The sequence below is a fragment of the Meles meles genome, chromosome 17 (genome assembly GCF_922984935.1).
Source record: "Meles meles chromosome 17, mMelMel3.1 paternal haplotype, whole genome shotgun sequence".
Lineage (NCBI taxonomy): Eukaryota > Metazoa > Chordata > Mammalia > Carnivora > Mustelidae > Meles > Meles meles.
The window spans coordinates 33,083,405-33,103,410 of NC_060082.1; the positions used below are offsets into that span (position 1 = coordinate 33,083,405).

Here is a 20,006-nt window from a genome sequence, read left to right on the forward strand (position 1 = left end):
AATGATGTTTACAAAATCCTTTGAAAAAGCATCTACTAGAGGACATACTACATCATGTTTATGTTGGCTATAATTTTAATAATTTGGCACTGATAATGCTGATTCTGAAAACTTTTTTTTAAATATCTGAAAGGAACATAATTTTGTGACATGTTTTTGTTCACTGTAATTTTAATCATTTGGTTACCTGTTATGACTACAGACTATATTTTGATGTTTGTTTTAATCAAATTCTCAAAATTTGCATTTTACATATTGTATGGATGTCTGCAATAATTGGGTAGCAAAACGTATTTGAAGAGAAATGATTATAATTTTGTTTTAAAGTTTATGTAATAGGAATTTTTAACACCCTATTTTTGGAAAAGAGTACCTTAATAATCCTGATCAATTTCAGATCTTTATACCATATTTATAATTTTTATATTCTGGGGCTTTCTTTCAATATTTTCCTCTTGGATTGATGTTCAGGAAGTGCTTAGAGAGTCAACTATATGAGCACAATAAGGGGAAGGAGACAGCTATGAGCACAGTAGAACAGGTGATTATTATTATTATAAACATAACCTAAATATAAAGTATGCAAATTATTTTTATTATTTATTATTTTAATTATTTTCTTAAATGATCTCAGTGAGGTTGCAGGGTGCAATTGTTATCAATACTTTTAAGAGATGCTAACAGTCTGGTGACATTTTCACTGAAATTGCACATTTTCATTTTCAGGAGGAGAATTCTAAATTCCTAATTCTAGAGATCACATGCTTTAATTGCATACTGGATTAAGTTGAGACAGTGGTTTTTAAAGGCAAGCCTTTGTAACTGAATATAAGAATAGAGATGAGAAATGGGACTCATCTAGAATTTTACTTCATATTTGTATTTTGGCTCATTACAAATAAATGTGTGAAATCCCCACAGATGAAAAATACTTTAAAAATAAAGTACAAAGAGGGGTGCCAGAGTGGCTCAGTTGGTTAAGTGTCTACGTTCAGCTCAGGTTGTGATCCCATGGTCCTGGGATCGAGCCCCTCGTCGGTCTCCCTGTTCAATGGGGAGTCTGCTTCTCTCTCTCCTCCTACTCCTCCATCCTGCTTGTGCTCTCTTGCTCACTATCGCTCTCAAATAAATAAATGAAATCCTGAAAATACAGCAAAGATCTGAAAATGTTCAGGTCCCTTTTATCAACAGTAAAACAGCCTCTTCTTGATTCACTATATTTTCATTTGAAGTCTTTGACATCTAGACCTACTCTACTCCCAGAAAGCTACTGAGGTTTGAAGTAATTTCATTTATTTTGCTGTGTTATGTTGAAAGGTAAGATTTGAAATCTACAGCAAAAATCCAAGTGGTTTCTTTTCCAAGTGAGGGAAAAGGGCTCACATCCATGAAAATAAGCATAGATTTCACTGAAGAAAGATATTTGATTAAGGAATATAAAGCAAATAGCCCCGAATAAAGGGTGGCTTTACTTTTCTGGTATGTTTCCCACTATGTTATCTTACTGTTTGATAATATTTCTGGAGGTAAAAGTGAAGTGCATATTATAATCAAAATATTTGGGTCTTTAAGGTGAGAAGGCTCATCAATGTGAAGAATGTGGAAAATGTTTTGGTCGTAGGGATCATCTCACTGTTCATTACAAAAGTGTACACCTGGGAGAGAAGGTGTGGCAAAAGTAAGTGAAAAAGCAGTTTGATTACTACATTAGATAAGTGTAGGTTAGAGGAAAGTTATAACTTGCCTCAGTTTATTTTGTTTAGTTGGTGTAAGTTAACTAGCTCTGTTTTTCTGGCTTCTATTCCTTCTCTGCTGACCTAAAGGAACTGAATGAAACATTTTTGTTTTACTTGTTTTCATTTGACTTAAGGCTAAAGGTGGTAGACATTGAAGTTAATGATTAATAATATAAAATCTTGAAATTCTTTGGGCATTTCATTTATCTTTGGTTGCTGTGGCTCTTACCTAAAAATATAAGTGTGCTGCCTATATATTAATACTTAATAAGAGCAATTATTGGGATACTTTCTAGTCAGAATTTAATTTCTTTTTAACCACATTGAGCATTTAAAATGGTATTTTATTTGAAGGAGGCATGTGCTGTCCTAAACACAAACTTTTTTTTTAATTCCAATATACTTAACATATAATATTATATTAGTTTCAGATACACAATATAGTGCTTCATCAATTCTATACATTATTCAGTGATCATCATGATAAATGTACTTGTAAATCCTCAGCCTGTTTCACCTATTCCCCCTGCCCATCTCTCTCTGATAACTATCAGTTTACTCTCTAAAAGTCTGTTTTTTTGGTCTTTTTATTTTGAACACCAACTTTTTAATAAAGTTTAGTTGAAGTTTAACTGAGATGAGTTGTTGAGTGTAAAATGTTCAGAGAATCTATGTTCTTGGATTAGATGTTGGAACAAACGCTAAGTAATAATTATATATAAAATATAGTAATAATAATTATGTATATAATAATTATATATAAAATACTATATAAAATAAGTAATAATGGTCTAGGGTGCCAAGAAGCTTAGGTTAATATACTGAGCTTCTTATACTATGTATAAGATATATACCATGTATATATCTTTAATAGTATCTTTAAATGTAGTGTGTGATAGACCATTTTGAAGAAGAGTAGGAAGTGCTGATTTGTATCTGTTTTTTATATTTCCATATACTGGTTTATATTTTCTTTCACTGAGTTTATTCAGTGATTCACTCATTGAATCAGTGTATTCATTGTAGTCTTGAATTCTTGTATTCATGAGATAATAGGAATCCTAGTAAGTGCTAGGATAGAAAGATACATATGATACTATATCAAAAAAGAAATAAGGGGGCACCTGGGTGGCTCAGTCAGTTAAGCATCCAACTCTTGATTTTGGCTCAGGTCATGATCTCTGGATCATGGGATCAAACCCAATGTCAGGTCCCTTGCTCAGTGCAATCTGCTTGTTCCTCTTCCTCTGTTTCTCCTGTAGATCAGGTGCACGCTCTCAAATAAATAAATAAATAAAATCTCTTTTTTTTTTTTTTTTAAAGAAAATAAGAAATTCCACATATTTTATGAATGGGTGGAAAATAGACTGAACTGCAGACTCACTTGCTCCTGAGATTCTATAACTTTTTCTCAACCCCTTTATACTTTTAAAAATTGTTCAGTATCTCAGGAGCTCTTATTATATAAATTACAATATAAAAATTACATTATTTAAGTTATGTAAATGTATTAGAAATTCAGTTGAGAAAAAATTAAGTACTTATTTATTAATTCACTTAAAAATAGTAATATGCCCATCACATGCTCACATAAAAAGCAATTTGTGATGAATAGCTACTTTAGAAAACAAATTTAAAAATATTAAAAGAGTGGCATGTTGGGGCACCTGGGTGGCTCAATGGGTTAAGCCTCTGCCTTCAGCTCAAGTCATGATCTCAGGGTCCTGGGATCGAGCCCCACATCGGGCTCTCTGCTCAGCAGGGAGTCTGCTTCCTCCTCTCTCTCTGCCTGCTTCTCTGCTTACTTGTGATCTCTCTCTGTCAAATAAATAAATCTTTAAAAAAAAAAAAGTGGCATGTTTTACATTTTTGTAAATCTGTCTCATGGCTTAATAGAAGACAGTTGGATTACTATATTTACTGCCATGCATTATTTTATTTGAAGTAAATGAAGAAAATCCAGCCTCTCTATACATAGTTGGTAAAAGGTAGAGTATTATGATAGCAGTTTTAGATAATTGTGGCTATTACCTAATTGCTACTACACCAAAACTGTTTAAGTGCTAGTTTCTTCAAGGTAGTTGCAAGGTGCAATCTGAAACAAGATTAATGAAATTGCATACTCTGTTACAGTCTCTTGGTCTTTTACTTGAATGAATTTTTTAACCTATGCACAAGTTGTACTATGCATTTGTCATTTGGAAGATACGTGTTCAGTAAGTTGTCTAAATGTTAGCACATTTATGTCTAATGCCGGTTGTCTAAATGTTAGCACATTTCCCAGTAGCAGATCAACAAATCATGTTTGTTAATGTTGCCTCCAGTCTCTCAAAAAGGTGTACTGGGAAGCTGTCAATGTGACAAGGGCAGCCACAAGTTCTCCAAAATCTTTATACTAGCTCGAAAGCTCAAACTTTATCATTGATGACAATATTGAAGTAACAGGTTTACTTCTTTTAATTTTCAAGAAAGTGTCTGCCAAATACTCAAGTCTATAACCATGGCTTGTCTTTTATTCCTTCAAGCAAAATGGTATTTCATAAGTGGTTCCTTCAGCTCATCCCTCAGACTCATGTACTTCAGTGTGCAAAAGTGCTTCTTGTGTCCTTGTGCCTTCATGACAGAGAACATTACAAAGGCCACAGTCTGAAAGGTTGAAACTTAGTGAAATTAATAATTTAACTCCTTTAGCACATTTTTCTTTTCTTTTTGTGAGTGCCTGGCAGTGAGGAGCACGATGATCATTAGTACACTTTGGTTCCACTGCCTTGTTTAGAGCTCAGATACCAGTACCTTTACCTGCCATGTTTTTTTTGTTTATGCCATTAGTGTAAATGCCACCACAATGAGAAAGGCAAATAATGTTACAGTATTATTTTGAAAATAACTTTGATCTTGGAAACCTTATGAAAGAATTTTGGAATTCCCTCATTGCTACAGGAGCCTGTGGGTCTGTCTGCTGGCTTAGATAATTTTGGAACCAGAACCTGTAGGTTCCACTTTCTACAAGGGCTGGCTAATGGTGGATCTAGAATATGAACCCTTGCATATCATTTAATGGAACCAATACTTACTCCTATGTGATACAAAGCCATTGAAGATTTTAAACAAGAGGGTGACACAGTTGGGTTTCTTTTGGGGTAGATCACTCTTATTGGTGTAGGGAAGCTGGGTTTATAGTGGATAAATTGAGGGAAATAAATCAACCAGTTAGAAAGTTGTTAGAATTTTGGAAAAAGATAGTGGGGGCCTAACTAGGGAGTAGCATTAGTAATAAATAGTAGAAGGTGCTTATTTGAGAAATACTTAATTTTTTGAGAGAAGGGGAGTAGTCATGGATAATTCCTGTTCTCAAGGAATTCCTCTTTTCAAATGGATGGTTGATAAATGAGCCACTGAGAGAATACAGAAGATGGACTCAGTTTACAGAGGGAGATGATGAATTGTTTGGTGTGCATTTACTTTGAGATGCTTAATAGAAACTCAAACATAAAATGTGATAGGTAAATCTAAGTCTGAATCTCAGGAGTTAAGTTTGACCTGTGGATAAAGATTTATCCATGAATACATAAAAGCCCATTATCCAGGAAAAGAATATGGAGTGATGAAGGTTAGCACCCCTCCTCCTACCCATTATTTTCTATGTTTCTTCTTCCCTTTTAAACATTTAAAAATGGTATCTCTATTTCAGTATCCATATCTACTTCTCCACTTTCCATTTAGTGTAACAAGCTGTTGTGATGTGATCTCTGACTTTACTATACCTCTTAAATTGCTGTCAGCATAAGTTCCTTATTTCCAACTCAATAGACATTTTTTAAAAATAATTTTATTTATTTGGGAAAGAGGGAGAGTGCACAGGTTGGGGGAGGGCACAGGAGAGGGAGAAGCAGGGAGCCCAATGCAGGGCTCGATCCCAGGACCGAGAGATCATGACTTGATTCGAAGGCAGACACTTCACCAACTGAGCCACACGTTTTTTTTAAGTCCTTTTCACAATGGGCATCTCAACTTCATTTGGAACTTTTTATCACTCCTATCCTGAAAGTCTATACTCCAGCATCCGTATGAGAAAGAAGAGGTACATGCATAGGGCCTGACCCATTGAGGTCTTTGTAGATTTTATCTTTATCCTATGTTCACTGTGAGACACTTAAAGTGTTTTGAGCTTATGTATGTTTAAAACGTCACTCTGTTCATAGTATAGACCAAGATTTCTTAGTCACAGCAATTCAGACATTTTGGGCCAACTAATTCTTTGTTGGGGAGCTGGCCAGTGCACTTTAGGTTTATTTATTGGTATTCCTGACTTCTGTCCACCAGATGGCAGTAGCACCTACCTAGCCCCAGTTGTGAAAACCAAAAATGTCTTCAGGCATTGCTAAATGTCCTATGCAAGGCAAAAAAGACCCCTGTGTCTTTCTATGTGTGCCCCTGTTTGTATCTCTTTTTGTACTTACTGTGGATATGAACAGAATAAGACAAAACAAGTATACTAGTTACAAGTCTTTTGCTAAGTTCATCAGTGACACTCCCAAGCCACTAAATCTAGATTATCTTTTTAAATGTTTCATCAAGTAGAAGTAAGTTTCTGGAAGACAGGACCTTGCATGGAGTTTTTGTGGCCGCTTTGTAAATGTTAAGTTGAATGGCTTGAAAAGTATGAGTGGCATTTGAAACCTTAGGCGTACTATTGCTGTTGAATATTTGTAACGATATGCTAAACATTCCAGTAAGACTCAGTAGATAAGTTAAAAGCAAACTGTCTTACAGAACATTATAGTAACCTGTGTTTGAGTTAGTTTGGCATGTGCTCATCAGATATGAATTACTTCCAAGGTGAGATGATAGGTTTCCTAATACCCACCACTTAAATGCTAATCATTTTACAATGTCTTAATCCTCACAATGAAATTGGAGTCTAGGATTGTTTAAATCACAAACACATATTCTTAGGTACTGCACTTTACTGCCTGATAAGGTAGATTTGAGTACCTTGTAGTTTCTTATGTCTATTAATCTGTGATAAAAATAAAGGTCTGATATTGTGTTCTTTTAAAATTTAAGTATAAAATTTAAGTTCAAGTTTGTAATATTTATTACTTATTTATTAAGAGAACCAGTTGGAGCAATGTCACCTTTTTGATGGAGGCACATTTTGAGTTGCTGCAGTTTCTCTTCATTCAGCCCCAGCATCTATTTTTTAAATTTAAGGTATACTCTACATACAGAGAAATTCCTTGTTTGTAGTGTATAGTTCTGCAGGTTTGACAGATGCATGTAGTCATATAACCATTACTACAGTCAAGATACAGAATAGTCCATCACCCCTAAATTTCCACCAGACCTCGTTGTTCAACTCCTTTTTTCTTCCTTGAACCCATAATTGGTCTGTTTCTGTCCCTATAATTTTTCCTTTGATATTTTTAATAGCAAATAATAATAATACAGGAGTCAAGTGATTTAAATCTTAAAATTAAGTGGTTTAAAGTCTAAGGCCTCTTTTTATAGATTTGCTTATTGAATGTAACTGGAGGAGGAAGAGCCAGAGGTAAGGTTGGTACTTTAAAAGTATTTCTACATTCCTTTGGAGTTATGTGCTGTATTAATGTGAGAATTTATGTAAACTTTTTAAGTGTTATAACCCATTTTCATTATATTATTAAAGTTATATTGAAAACTCAACCCTTTTTATGTTTCTTAGATACAAAGCAACCTTTCATCAATGCGATGTTTGTAAGAAAATTTTTAAAGGTAAATCAAGTCTGGAAATGCATTTTCGGACACACTCAGGTAAAAGTTAATGGGTACTTTATTTATACCTTTGTGTAATTATTCAGGAGTAAGATATGGACTTTTAAACTAGGTTGTTCTTGGTTAAATTTTTTGTTTTTTCCCCATATGATTTTTACTTACTTTATTAAAATTGAGGTCATGGATGAGTAATATTCTGCCCTTCAGTTCTCTATAAGCTTCAATATTTTTGAATATTATTTTGTAAATTTTGGGCAAATTTTTCTTCATGGGGAATTTACTCACCTTTTAGCTCTAATACTCCCCTTTTCTGGATTTTTTTTTTCCTCTTTTTGAAAGAATAAATCAGATAGGATTTGATTCTTACCAGGTTACCCTTTTTTTTTTTTTTTTATAATTATTAACATATAATGTATTATTTGTCCCTGGGGTACAGGTCTGTGAATCATCAGGCTTACACACTTCACAGCACTCACCATAGCACATACCCTCCCCAATGTCCATAACCCAACCACCCTCTCCACCCCCCCTCCCCCGAGCAATCCTCAGTCTGTTTTGTGAGATTAGGAGTCTCTTACGGTTTGTCTCCCTCCTGATCCCATGTTGTTTCATTTTTTCCTTCCCTACCCCCCAAGCCCCTCACTCTGCCTCTCAATTCCTCATTATCAGTGAGATCATATGATAATCGTCTTTCTCTGATCAACTTATTTCGCTCAGCGTAATACCCTCTAGGTCCATCCATGTCGTTGCAAATGGCAAGATTTCATTTCTTTTGATGGCCGCATAATACTCCATTGTATATATATACCACATCTTCTTTATCCATTCATCTGTTGATGGACATCTAGGTTCTTTCCATATTGGCTGTTGTGGACATTGCTGCTATAAACATTCGGGTGCACGTGCCCCTTCGAATCACTACATTTGGTATCTTTAGGGTAAATACCTAGTAGTTTGATTGCTAGGTCATAGGGTAGTTCTGTTTTCAATTTTCTGAGGAACTTCCATGCTGTTTTCCAGAGTGGCTGCACCATCTTGCTTTCCCACCAACAGTGTAGGAGGGTTGCCCTTTCTTCACATCCTCTCCAACATCTGTCGTTTCCTGATTTGTTCATTTTAGCCATTTTGACTGGAGTGAGGTGGTATCTCAATGTGGTTTTGATTTTTATTTCCCTTACCAGGTTACTCTTGTATACTTTCCTTTTCACATAGTGAGTTGTGATTTGTAGGTAGTTTATAATAGAATGATTTGTTTTAGCTGCTTTCCAGAAGATACCATTTTCTAAACCCTTCTTTGTTGCCCCTTAGTAATGCTACCATATTTTGAAATATACACTGTGTTGGATTCTTTCTTAGATGTTGTCATAGTCCTTGTTTGACTTCCCATAGAAATTAAGAATTCTTTTTTTTCTCTTCATTTTTTTTTATTAATTTCTTTTCAGTGTAACAGAATTCACTGTTTCTGCACCACACCCAGTGCTCCATGCTATATGTGCCCTCCATAATACCCACCACCTGGCTCCCCCCTCCTCCCACTCCCTGCCCCTTCAAAACCCTCAGATTGTTTTTCAGAGTCTATAGTCTCTCATGGTTCATCTCCCCTTCCAATTTCCCTCAACTCCCTTCTTAAACCTAACCTTTCTTTCTTTAAAAAAAAAAAACTTATTTGTGCATTTATGGCTGTTTTATTTTATATTTACTTGGACTTTGTCAAGCTGCTGTTGTAGAAGAGAAAAATAATTGATTTCATAAATACCAGAATGGCAAATAACTGGATTTGGGCAATTTCATTTATTGCTTGTACAGTGCTGCTATTCAAAATAAAATATATCCCCCCCCAAGGAAAAAGTCATAATTTGGGGGTACATAAATAAGAATATAAAATGAGGAAACCATATTAATGCTATCTTCCATATTATTTATGAATAATAAACTTAATAAACTTATGGTTTGAAAGAGATGAACTTACAGGAAGTTAATTCAAGACCATTAATGATTTAAGAATTGTAAAACTGTAGGAATTATTTAAGAGGAAAAACTTAATAAGGGCTGGCTTCATAAATATTAAGTTTTTGAAAACATTGACTTACAGTAATTAGTCAGTGACCAGTGACAATGTGGAATTTCCATCTCTGAATGTCTCAATTGGAATTAGGGACAAGTCACTCTGCCCATTGAAAACTGCAGAAATGAACTCAGTTACGGAATAAGATAAAGTTTATGGCAGTTAAGAAATGAGAGGGAGGGGCGCCTGGGTGGCTCAGTGGGTTAAAGCCTCTGCCTTCAGCTCAGGTCATGATCCCAGGGTCCTGGGATTGAGCCCCGCATCAAGCTCTCTGCTCCACAGGGAGCCTGCTTCCTCCACTCTCTCTGCCTGCCTCTCTGCCTAGTTGTGATTTCTCTGTCAAATAAATAAAATATTAAAAAAAAAAAAAAAAGAGAGGGAGAAATCACCTAAAGCAGAGGTCAGTGAACTTTTTTGGTAAAGAGCTAGATGATAAATGTTTAAGACTGTGGGGCGCCTGGGTGGCTCAGTGGGTTAAAGCCTCTGCCTTTGGCTCAGGTCATGATCTCGGGGTCCTTCAGGGTCCTGGGATAGAGCCCCACATCGGGCTCTCTGTTCAGCAGGGAGCCTGCTCCCCCCCCCCCACCCCCACCGCACTCTCTGCCTGCCTTTCTGCCTACTTGTGATCTCTATCTGTCAAATAAAATCTTTAAAAAAAAATTTTTTTTTTAATTTAAAAAATGTTTAAGACTTTGTGGCCCAGACAGTCTCTATCACTCAGCTGTGCTTCTGTAGCATGAAAGCAACTGTGGACAATGTGTAACCAAATAAACATGGCTATATTCGAATAAAACTTCATTTACAGAAACAGGCAAGAGGCTGTATTTGGCTTTTGGGCTATAGTTTGCCAACTCCTAATCTTAATTTAATCATCAGGCTACCCAGACAGTGTGGCGCTTCCAAAAACTGGTGCCATATTCCCAAGTCCATTCCTGAGATTTAACTTACTTTTATATCTGTACACTGAGAGTTATAAATACTCTTAGGAGTCTCCATAATAACCACTGGAAATAGATTCATAAGAATGTCAGCTTATTATTATTCACTTTCTAGAGAATGAATAGTGTACTAGCCAAGGTATCCTTTTTCTCAAATCAAGGAAGCAGAGTTGCTAAATGTATTAACTAGAAAAATTGCTAAATACAGTTATAGAGTAAAATTAAGTAGTAATTTTATGGAATAGTTTATCAAGGAAATGGTGAAGGATACTGAATCATCTTTAGTTTTGTAAAACTAAACTTAGTACCTCTCTTATGACGAGAATAATTTTGCTCCCCAGATTCCTTTTGCCTAGCCGGGATACCCTTAGCACATTATCTGTACTGGTTTTTTCAAGAAACAGATTCAGGTTTTTTTGGAATCCCCTTAACTAGATTCCATATAGACCTTTTCTTTTCTGTTAATATATTCTTTCTCTAGGCAAGCTGTAACTAATGGATTGGTTTCAGTTTTGGCCAGGTCAGTGTACTTAATGGTTCAGATGAGTAGATATGATCATTGCCTAACCCAGGACTTGCAAATAGTAGGTGCTTAATAGTATTTGTTGAATGAATGAATTTATCATATTTACCTATGACGAATCTCTAATCTATCTGATGTTTTCAAACCGCACAATTAGGGAAATAAGTTGAAATACAGATGACTTACTCTCATCTGTTACGCGTTTTGCTTGTTGTAATTCTCAGAATAGTGATTAGATCTGTTCTCAGCAGTAGTCTTGAAATGTAGTGCATTTATTTAAAACGGGCATTAAAGCTGATAGATTTAGGGCCTGACTTTAGACTTGGTAGAATTTTTTTAGCTGTATGTAAAGTACCCAAATCTTAATGAACAGTTCAATGAATTTTTATAAATGAATACATCTACGTAAACACTACTTAGATTAATATAAAGTATTAATATATTACTAGTAACAGAATTGCAGAAGTATCCTCTCTGGTCCCTCCCAGTTAATAATCCCCTTGCAAAATAATCATTATTATGACTTCTATCACCACAATTAGTTTTGCCTGTTTGAACTTCGTATAGATGGAATCATACAGTATGTACTCTTTTTTTTTTTTTGTCTGGTTTACTTCACTCAAGTTTGATGTCTGTGGTATTCATCCATGGAAATGGGTTTATTTCTTTTAATTTTAATAATAATATACCACAGTTTATTTATCCATTGTACTTTGATGGACACTGGGTTTGTAATTACCTGGATGTATTATGAATAAAGTGCTCTGAAAATTCTTGTTCATGATTTTTCATTATACATACACATTTATTTCTTTTGTGTGTATGCCTGGCCAGGATTGTTGGCTGATAAGATATGCATATATGTTCTACTTTAGTAGACATGACTGAACAGTTTTCTAAGGTAATTATGCCAGTTTGCGTTTTTACCAGTGAGTATATGATTTATGAGAATTCCGATTGCTCCCAATTTTCACCAACATTTGATATTGCCTTTTTTCTGAGCTATTCTGATGGATATGTAGCACTGTCTCAAAGTGGCTTTAATTTGCATCTCTGTGAAAGTAATGATACTGAGCATCTTCCCATATACTCATTTGAATATCCTCTTTCTTGGAATACCTGATTTATTCTTCTGTTGATTTTCTCAAACTGGATTGTTTGTCTTTTTCTAATTGATCTCTAGGAGTTATGTCTGTATTCTGGATGAGTCCATTGTTGGATATCTAAATTGCAGATTCATTCTACTCTGTGGCTTCCCTCTTCACTCTAGTAATGCTATCTTTCAGTGAATGAAGTTTTTGAATTTTATAGAAGTCATGTATCAGGGTTTTCTAGTTTGTTTTTTACTGTATCCTCTTTAAGAAATTTTTGCCTTTTCCAAGGTTGTTAATATATTTTTCTGTTACCTTCTAGAAGATCTGTTTTAACTTACATATTAAGATTATGAATCTTCTGTAATTTACTTTTGTGTTCATTATTAGGTAAAGATCAAATTTGCTTTTTTATTGTTTTCTTTTTGCATGTAGCTCTCTAGTTACCCTAGCACCATTTATCAGAAAGACCATCCTTCCCTTACAGCATTTCACTGGCATATTTGTTTTAAATTAAGTGATGATATATGTGTGGTTTCTTTTTGGGCTTTCTCAGTTCTTCTTTTGGGCTTTTCTCAGTTCTTTTGTATTATTTGTATATCCTTGCACCATTGCTATATATGTAAATTACTATGACTTGATATCTGGTACTATAAATTATCCAACTTTTTTTTTGGTTTCTTTATTATTCTTGTTCCTTTATGTTTTTAGACAAATTTTGAAATACTTATTAATTTCCAAACTCAAACACCTGCTGGAATTTTATTAGAATGTCCTTGAATATTATATTCAATATTATAATTGAATATATTACATTATAATTATACTATAATATAGATCATATAATATATAATAATTATATAACAAATTATATATAATATAAATAAATAATATAAAGCATATAATTATATTTTTTATCATATATTTTACAATATATTGTTATATATTATATAATATATTTAATATATACTAATTATATAATATAACATTATATCAGTATTATATTCAATTTTCAATTATATAGTCAATTTTTCCTTAATTGATTATCTTTATAGTATTGAATCATCCAATACATGAACAGTTTGTACATTAACTTAAGTTCTTTTAAATGTTTTTAAAAGATGTTATGGTTTTGGGGAGTACCTGGTTCATTTGGTGGAGCATGTGACTCTTGGTCTCAGGGTCATGAGTTCAAGTTGGCCCTTGGACATGGAGCCTACTTAAAAAAAAATTACAACTTTTTAGTGCAGATATCTCACACATTTTCATTAGATTTATGCCTAGATATTTGATGTTTTTATACAAAATTGAAAACTGTGTTTTTATTTGTATTTGTTTTTGATATATAAAAATGCAGTTGAGTTTGTATATTGACTTTCTATCCAATGACTTTGCTGTAAGTTCTCTTATTAATTTTTATAGTTTAGCTCTTTTTTGGATTTTTTAGGCATACAAACTGGCCATCTGTGAATAGTGACAATTTAATTTATCCCTTTCTAAATCCTTTCCTTTCCCTCTTGGACTTATTGCTTTGGTTGACATCACTAGTGGTATATGATTAGAAATATTGAGTAGTGGACATCCTTGTCTTATTCTGAATCTCCAGGGAAAAGCTGTCAGTATTTCATAATTAAGTAAGATGTGTTCTGGGGCTCTTGGGTGGCTCAGTCAGTTAAGTACCTGCCTTCGGCTCAGGTCATAATCCTGGGTCCTGGGATTGAGCCCTTCCAGTGGGCTCTCTGCTCAGTGCGGAGTCTGCTTATCCCTCTGCCCTTCTCTCCTGCTCATGTTCTCTTTCTTCTCTCAAATAAATAAAATCTTTAAAAAGTATGATGTTTTCTATATACTGTTTATCAGATAAATTACCATCCATTCCTCATTTAGAGTGTTATGAATAGGTGTTGAATTTTATCAGATTTTTTTTCCTGCATTTATTGAGGTGATCTTATCGTTTCCCCTTATTAATAAGATAAATGACATTGATTTTTTAATATGAGATCTTGCATTCCTGATTGGTCTTTTTTTTTTCTTTTTTTTGGCCTATGTTGATTAGACATTCTCCTTTTTTTCCCCTCTTGTAATGTCCCTGACAGGTTTTGTTACTATGACTCTGCTGGCCTCAAAAATTATTTGGGAAATAATACATCTTTTTAAATGAAATGGAGTTTATGTAAAGTTGGCATTATTTCCTTATTAATATTTGGAGGAATTCACTGATAAATCCCTCTGAACTTATTTTCTTTAGAGAAAGACTTCAGTGAAATATTTAATATAAAGCTGTCAGATTTTTTATTTTTAAAGGACTCCATGAAATCTGTTCAGAATTAAAGTTATCATATTATGTATCTTTTCAGTGACTATAGGAATTTGTTGATTTTTCCCTTCTTTTTTTTTTTTTTTAAGATTTTATTTATTTATTTGACAGAGAGAGAGGTCACTGGCAGGCAGAGAGGGAGAAACAGGCTCCCCACTGAGCAGAGAGCCCAATACGGGGCTCGATCCCAGGACCCTGAGATCATGACCTGAGCCGAAGGCAGCGGCTTAATCCACTGAGCCACCCAGGCGCCGCTGATTTTTCCCTTCTTTATGCATATTTTTAAATTTCATTTCTGCTTTTTTTTCTTTTAATTTTGTTTGGGTTTAATTTCTGTTTTTCCCTAGCTTTTTATATCCATGCCTTACTGAATTTTAGCATTTCTTTTTATTTTTCCTTGTATGTATTTTAAAGTTGTAAGTTGCCCTCTAAATACTGCTTTAGTGAGATTCCACCCTTTGTTTTATGGTTCCTGTTTTCATCATAGTTCAGTTAACAATATTTTCTAATGTCTATTCTGATTTATTCTCTTATTAATGGTTTATTTTTAATTGTATTGCTTAATTCCTAAATATTTGGGGGGTTTTCTAAGTATTTTTATGTTACTGATGTCAGTGGTATATTTTTTCTGTCTTTACTTTCAGTTCTTCTGTGTGTGTCTTTGGAGCATCATTTTATTATCCATTATAATCTCTTTTAATTGGGATGTGTTTAGTCATTAGAATTTTACATGATATTTATTTGGGTTTAAATCTGTCATCATGCTATTGGTCCCACCTGTTCCTTGATGTTTTCTCTCTCTTGTCCTCACTTCCCTATAATCATGAAAAATTTTTATTACACATTTTCCCTTCAGTTAGCTTGTCAGTTGAATGTTCTTGCATTGTTCTTTAGTAGTCACCCTAAAGATTGCTACCTTGTTAGCACCCTAAAGAGTCTATCTTGTTAGTTCTTTATGAGTTCCTAGACAATGCAAAGACCTTACAATACCTTTATCCTGACCTTTTATGCAGAATGTATTTTAATCTACATATACTTTAAAACACAAAGACATTATTTTTTGGTTTGTTTTAAATAACCCATATTATTTATTTTTAACCATATATTTGCCCTTTACTGTTTACTACTTCCTGCATTTGCATTCTTCCACCTGGGATTTTTTTCTTTTTGCATGAAGAATGCCTTTGGTGAATATCTGTAGGATAGGCACCAACTTCTCTTAGGTTTTGATTAGCTGAAAATGTTTTGTTTTTGTTTTTGTTTTTTATAGAGAATATTTTTCCGGACTATAGAATTTACATTAGAATTTAATTTTCTTTCAACATTGTAAATATGTCATTTTTTTCCTCATTGAACTTATTTTATTTTTGTTGAAAAGTATACTGTTATTATTGTTGCTCATTTAAAGGAAATACCTCTTTTTAATCGGTTGCTCTTAAAGATTTTTCTAGCTTTGATTTTTAGTAGTTTTATTATAGTGTGCTCAGATGTACTTTTTGGCTTTAGGGTTGTTTTGTTTTGTTTCTTTTTTTAATTTTGTGAGGTTTGTAGAACTTACTGCATCTGTGACTTGAGATGTCTTTCTATTGTTTAGTAAGATCCTCAGCCATTTTTTCTTTCAAATATTGCCTTTCCTCTGTACTCTCTCCTTTTTCCGGGATTCCAATTTATGTATGTTAGATATTTTACTTTGTCTTTTATATCTATCTCTCATTCTCTTTCTGGTTTTTTTGTTTTGTTTACAGAGAGAGAAAGAACGTGTGTGCTGGTTGGGAGGGGCAGAGGGAGATAGAAAGAGAGAATCTCAGGCGGGCTCATCTCAGGCGGGCTCCATGCCCAGCCCTGAGCCCAGCATAGGGCTTGATCTCACAACCCTGAGATCATGACTTCAGTTGAAATCAAGAATCAGGTGCTTAACCAACTGAGTCACCCAGGCATATTTCTGTATTATCTATTCTATTTTTCTGTGTGCTTCATATGGATAATTCCTGTTGATCCATTTTTCAATATACTGATTATTCTTCTGTAGTGTCTAATTTGCTACTGCATCCATCTACTGAATTGCGCAGTTTTTTTTTTTTACCTGTTCCAGAATTTCCTTTTTTCCCATAGATTCCAATTCTTGAACATGTTACTCATACTCAATTTAATATTCTTTAATAGTCTTAATGTAGTTTTTCTTCACCTTTAGGTGTATCTGTTATCTTTTTTTTCCCTCCCTCTTTTAGCATTGGTCATTTGGTTCTGTTCTTGATAGGTCTAACAGCTTTGAATTGAACTTTAGATTTTGTGAATGAAAAATTATAGAAGCTCTTGAAGTTGTATTTTTTCCCAGATATATTTAAGATAGACTGAGATGGCATTGATCTCTTCTGGTCTGTTTCTACTCTACTTTTCTTCTAGTTCATCATCATTCTGGGGTCTCAACTGAAGTATGATGTTTATACCAAGAGTCTCCCCACTTTGATGAGACTTAAACTCTAATCTTTGTCTCCCTAGTACCCCCTTGGGATTGCTGCAGTATCTGTTCAAACATTCAGTATCCCAGCCTCTGGTTTTTAGCTATCTCATCCAGCAAATGGTCATCTTGGGAGTTGGAAAATACAGGTATTTTGTTCATTTCTTTTTTCTTTTTTCCAGGCTCTTGACCCCTTAAATCCTTGGTAGTTCCAAAGTCCAGCTTTTACCTGCCAGCTGCCACTTGCCCTCTGTTTCCCCATACATTAAATCCGAAAGTGCACTGAGGAAAGAAGACACCTCCATATCTTCTTGTGTCTCCAGAATCTTGGCTTCTCACATCCTGGGTGCCTTGTTTGTACTTCAGTCCCTTTAAAGAGTAGATTGAGTTTTTAAAAATCTTGTGTCTTTTCCCCTTCAGCAGCAAGAGACATAGTGTGAAATGAATTACTCCATTAAGTCTGAATGGAAGTTCTATTTTCATATACTTATTTTTTTTTATTTATTTGATAGGGAGAGATCACAAGTAGGCAGAGAGGCAGGCAGGGAGAGAGGGGGAAGCAGGCTCCCTGCTGAGCAGAGAGCCCAGTGCGGGGCTCGATCCCAGGACCCTGAGATCATGACCTGAGCCGAAGGCAGAGGCTTAACCCACTGAACCACTCAGGTGTCCCTCATATACTAATTTTTAATGTCTAAATATAACTGATCCACTGGAAGACTGTTTTTAGTTGTAAAGATTTTATTTTTTTTTATTTAGAGAGAGTATAAGTGGGGGAGGGGCAAAGGGTGAGAGGAAGAGAGAATCTCAAGCAGACTCTGTGCTGAGCACGGAGCCTGATGTGGGGCTTGATCTCATGACTGAGATGATGACCTAAGCCAAAATCAAGAATGCTTAACTGACTGAGTTACCCAGGTGCCCCAACAGTTAATTCTAAAAACTCATAAGTTTCTGTGGTTTTAGCTGAGAAATAGATTAGATTTCTTTGAGCGTTGTTTTATCTACTTCTACTCTTAAAAAATAAACTTCTTTCAATATATCTTGTAAGAGACCTTTCCTTTGTTTCCTTAGGTCTCTGATTTATGATCTTGAGATGCATCCAATTTGAATTGTTATCAAATAGGTAATTTTACTACAGAAAGACTTGCTGTATAAAGTATGTTTCTTTGATATGTATTCCTCTTTTCATTAAGTTCATAATTGTTGACCCTTTTCACTATGTTTCTTTAAGCACTCTAGATTTGCTTTTTAAATACGATAATATCAGCATTTCCTTTGTGGATCTTTATCTTTTTACAAACCTAAATTTATTTTTCTGTTAGAAAATGATATTTGTTTAAAATGATCATAAAAACTTCTCAAAGAACTTCTCAATATGCCTGTTTGGGTCCCAGTTTCTTAAAAGTATTTGTGGGACACTGGAACTGATTGACTATGATTTTATTAAGTCTGTTATAAAAGCTTTTTAAGAAATGTGCTTAAGAAACTATCATGGCTAGTGCTGTGCCAAAGGAGAACACTTAAAACCAATACTTTTATCTTTAAAAATAAATTCTGTGCTTTGTGGTGGTATTAATAATGCTGTGCTACAGTTTTTATTTTTTAAAAAAAGTCATAAAAGCTCCTGGTGTGACTGGTTTTGATGCCAGGAAATTACAGAAAGAACTTTGTAGTTCTTCTTGCATTTTGGAAGTATAATTTTGTTTTTCAGAACACTCTTTTATAACCTTTTTCATATTGTCCCTGATTCTGGATATTTCAGGCGAGATCATATGTTGGATACAGTGTTTTCTATACATGGTTGCAAACAGTATCACTTCAGGAATTTTAACCCTTTATATAATGTGTTACTTCAGGTCTTATTTCTTCTTTAGTGACATCAATAATGATACCAGTCCAGAAATGAGTAGGAATCTAATAGTGCCAGAAACCAGCATCCCAGTCTGTATAAATTTTCTTCACTGGGATTTGAAAGTTCTAATGGTCTACAAAGTAACAATTAAGCAATAATATTTAACAAATAATTAATTGTTTGATATTAGTGGCTCAACTTGAAGATGTAGTTCTCTTAATTTTCTTAGAATTGGCCTTGTTTTAATGGAAGGAAAAAGAAAATGGTGCTATCAATAAACCCATCTAACAATATAAAATCTTTTCATTTAGCTTTAAAAATACGTGCCTTTATGTCTGTTGTATGTCTGGATTTATTTGTTTTGTATTGCTGTTTTAACAAACTACTACAACCTTAGTGGCTTAAACAATACAGTGTGTATGATCTTACAGATCTTTTGGTGAGAACTCTGACACAGGCTAAAATGTGTATTTGGATAAGGCTGCATTTCTTTGTGGCAGCTCTAGGGAAGAATCGGGTTCCTTCTCAATTGTCTTATTGGTAGAACTGATTCTTTAAGCTGTAGGACCAAGACCCAGGTTCTAGTTGTATCACTTACTGTAAGCTGAGAGTTTTTCCTAGCTTCTGAAGGCCACCACATTTCTTGGTTCCTGGCCCCTTTTTCCCTGTTCAAAGCCAGCAATGCAGGGAGTGAATTCTTCTTACTGCATCTCTCTGACCCATTCTTCATCGTTTGCCACTTTTGAAGACTTGTATGTTTACACTGAGCCCACCTGGATAATCCAGTTAATCTCCCCGTTTCAAGATCTTTACTCTTAATCAGATCTGCACAGTCCCTGTTGCCAATGGAAATCGCATATTTATAGCTCCCTAGAATGTGTATGTCTTTGAGAGGCTGTTATTCTGCCTACCACTTGGCTAACCTAGAATTGATAATGTTTCATATTAAAAAAAACAAACAAACTTAAAACTACAACGTGGAAACCTGACTCAGGGAGAAGTGAAAACCAGTCCAGCTTCCTTGTTCTTTACCCTGATCAACTCTCCTTCTGTTGACCTCAGGCTAGACATAAATATCACTACTTAGTATGATTCTAAGAACCTGGTTAATTGGAGTTGCTGTTTTACTTTCTACCCTTCTTGTGTGGGAGAAAATCAGATATTTTGGTTTTACAACTTTTTTAGGGGTTGTAGTAGGAATAAAAGAAAGCAATATAATAGGCTGAGTCCATTAAGTACTTATGCCAGGTACAGATCTAAGCACTACTCATTTTCTTA

At 34.4% G+C, this 20,006-nt stretch overlaps 1 protein-coding gene across 2 annotated transcripts in view; it reads left to right on the plus strand.

Annotated features, from left to right (window-relative positions):
• ZBTB41 (zinc finger and BTB domain containing 41) overlaps positions 1–20,006 on the plus strand; it is a 51,715-nt gene that overhangs the window by 24,934 nt on the left and 6,775 nt on the right. The window contains exons 9-11 of one of the 2 annotated variants that reach the window (XM_045982424.1): positions 1,573–1,678; positions 7,441–7,529; positions 16,921–17,028. In XM_045982424.1, the coding sequence (XP_045838380.1) occupies positions 1,573–1,678; positions 7,441–7,529; positions 16,921–17,028 (303 nt within the window). The remainder of the gene's footprint in view (positions 1–1,572; positions 1,679–7,440; positions 7,530–16,920; positions 17,029–20,006) is intronic. The other variant, XM_045982425.1, reaches the window with a different exon arrangement.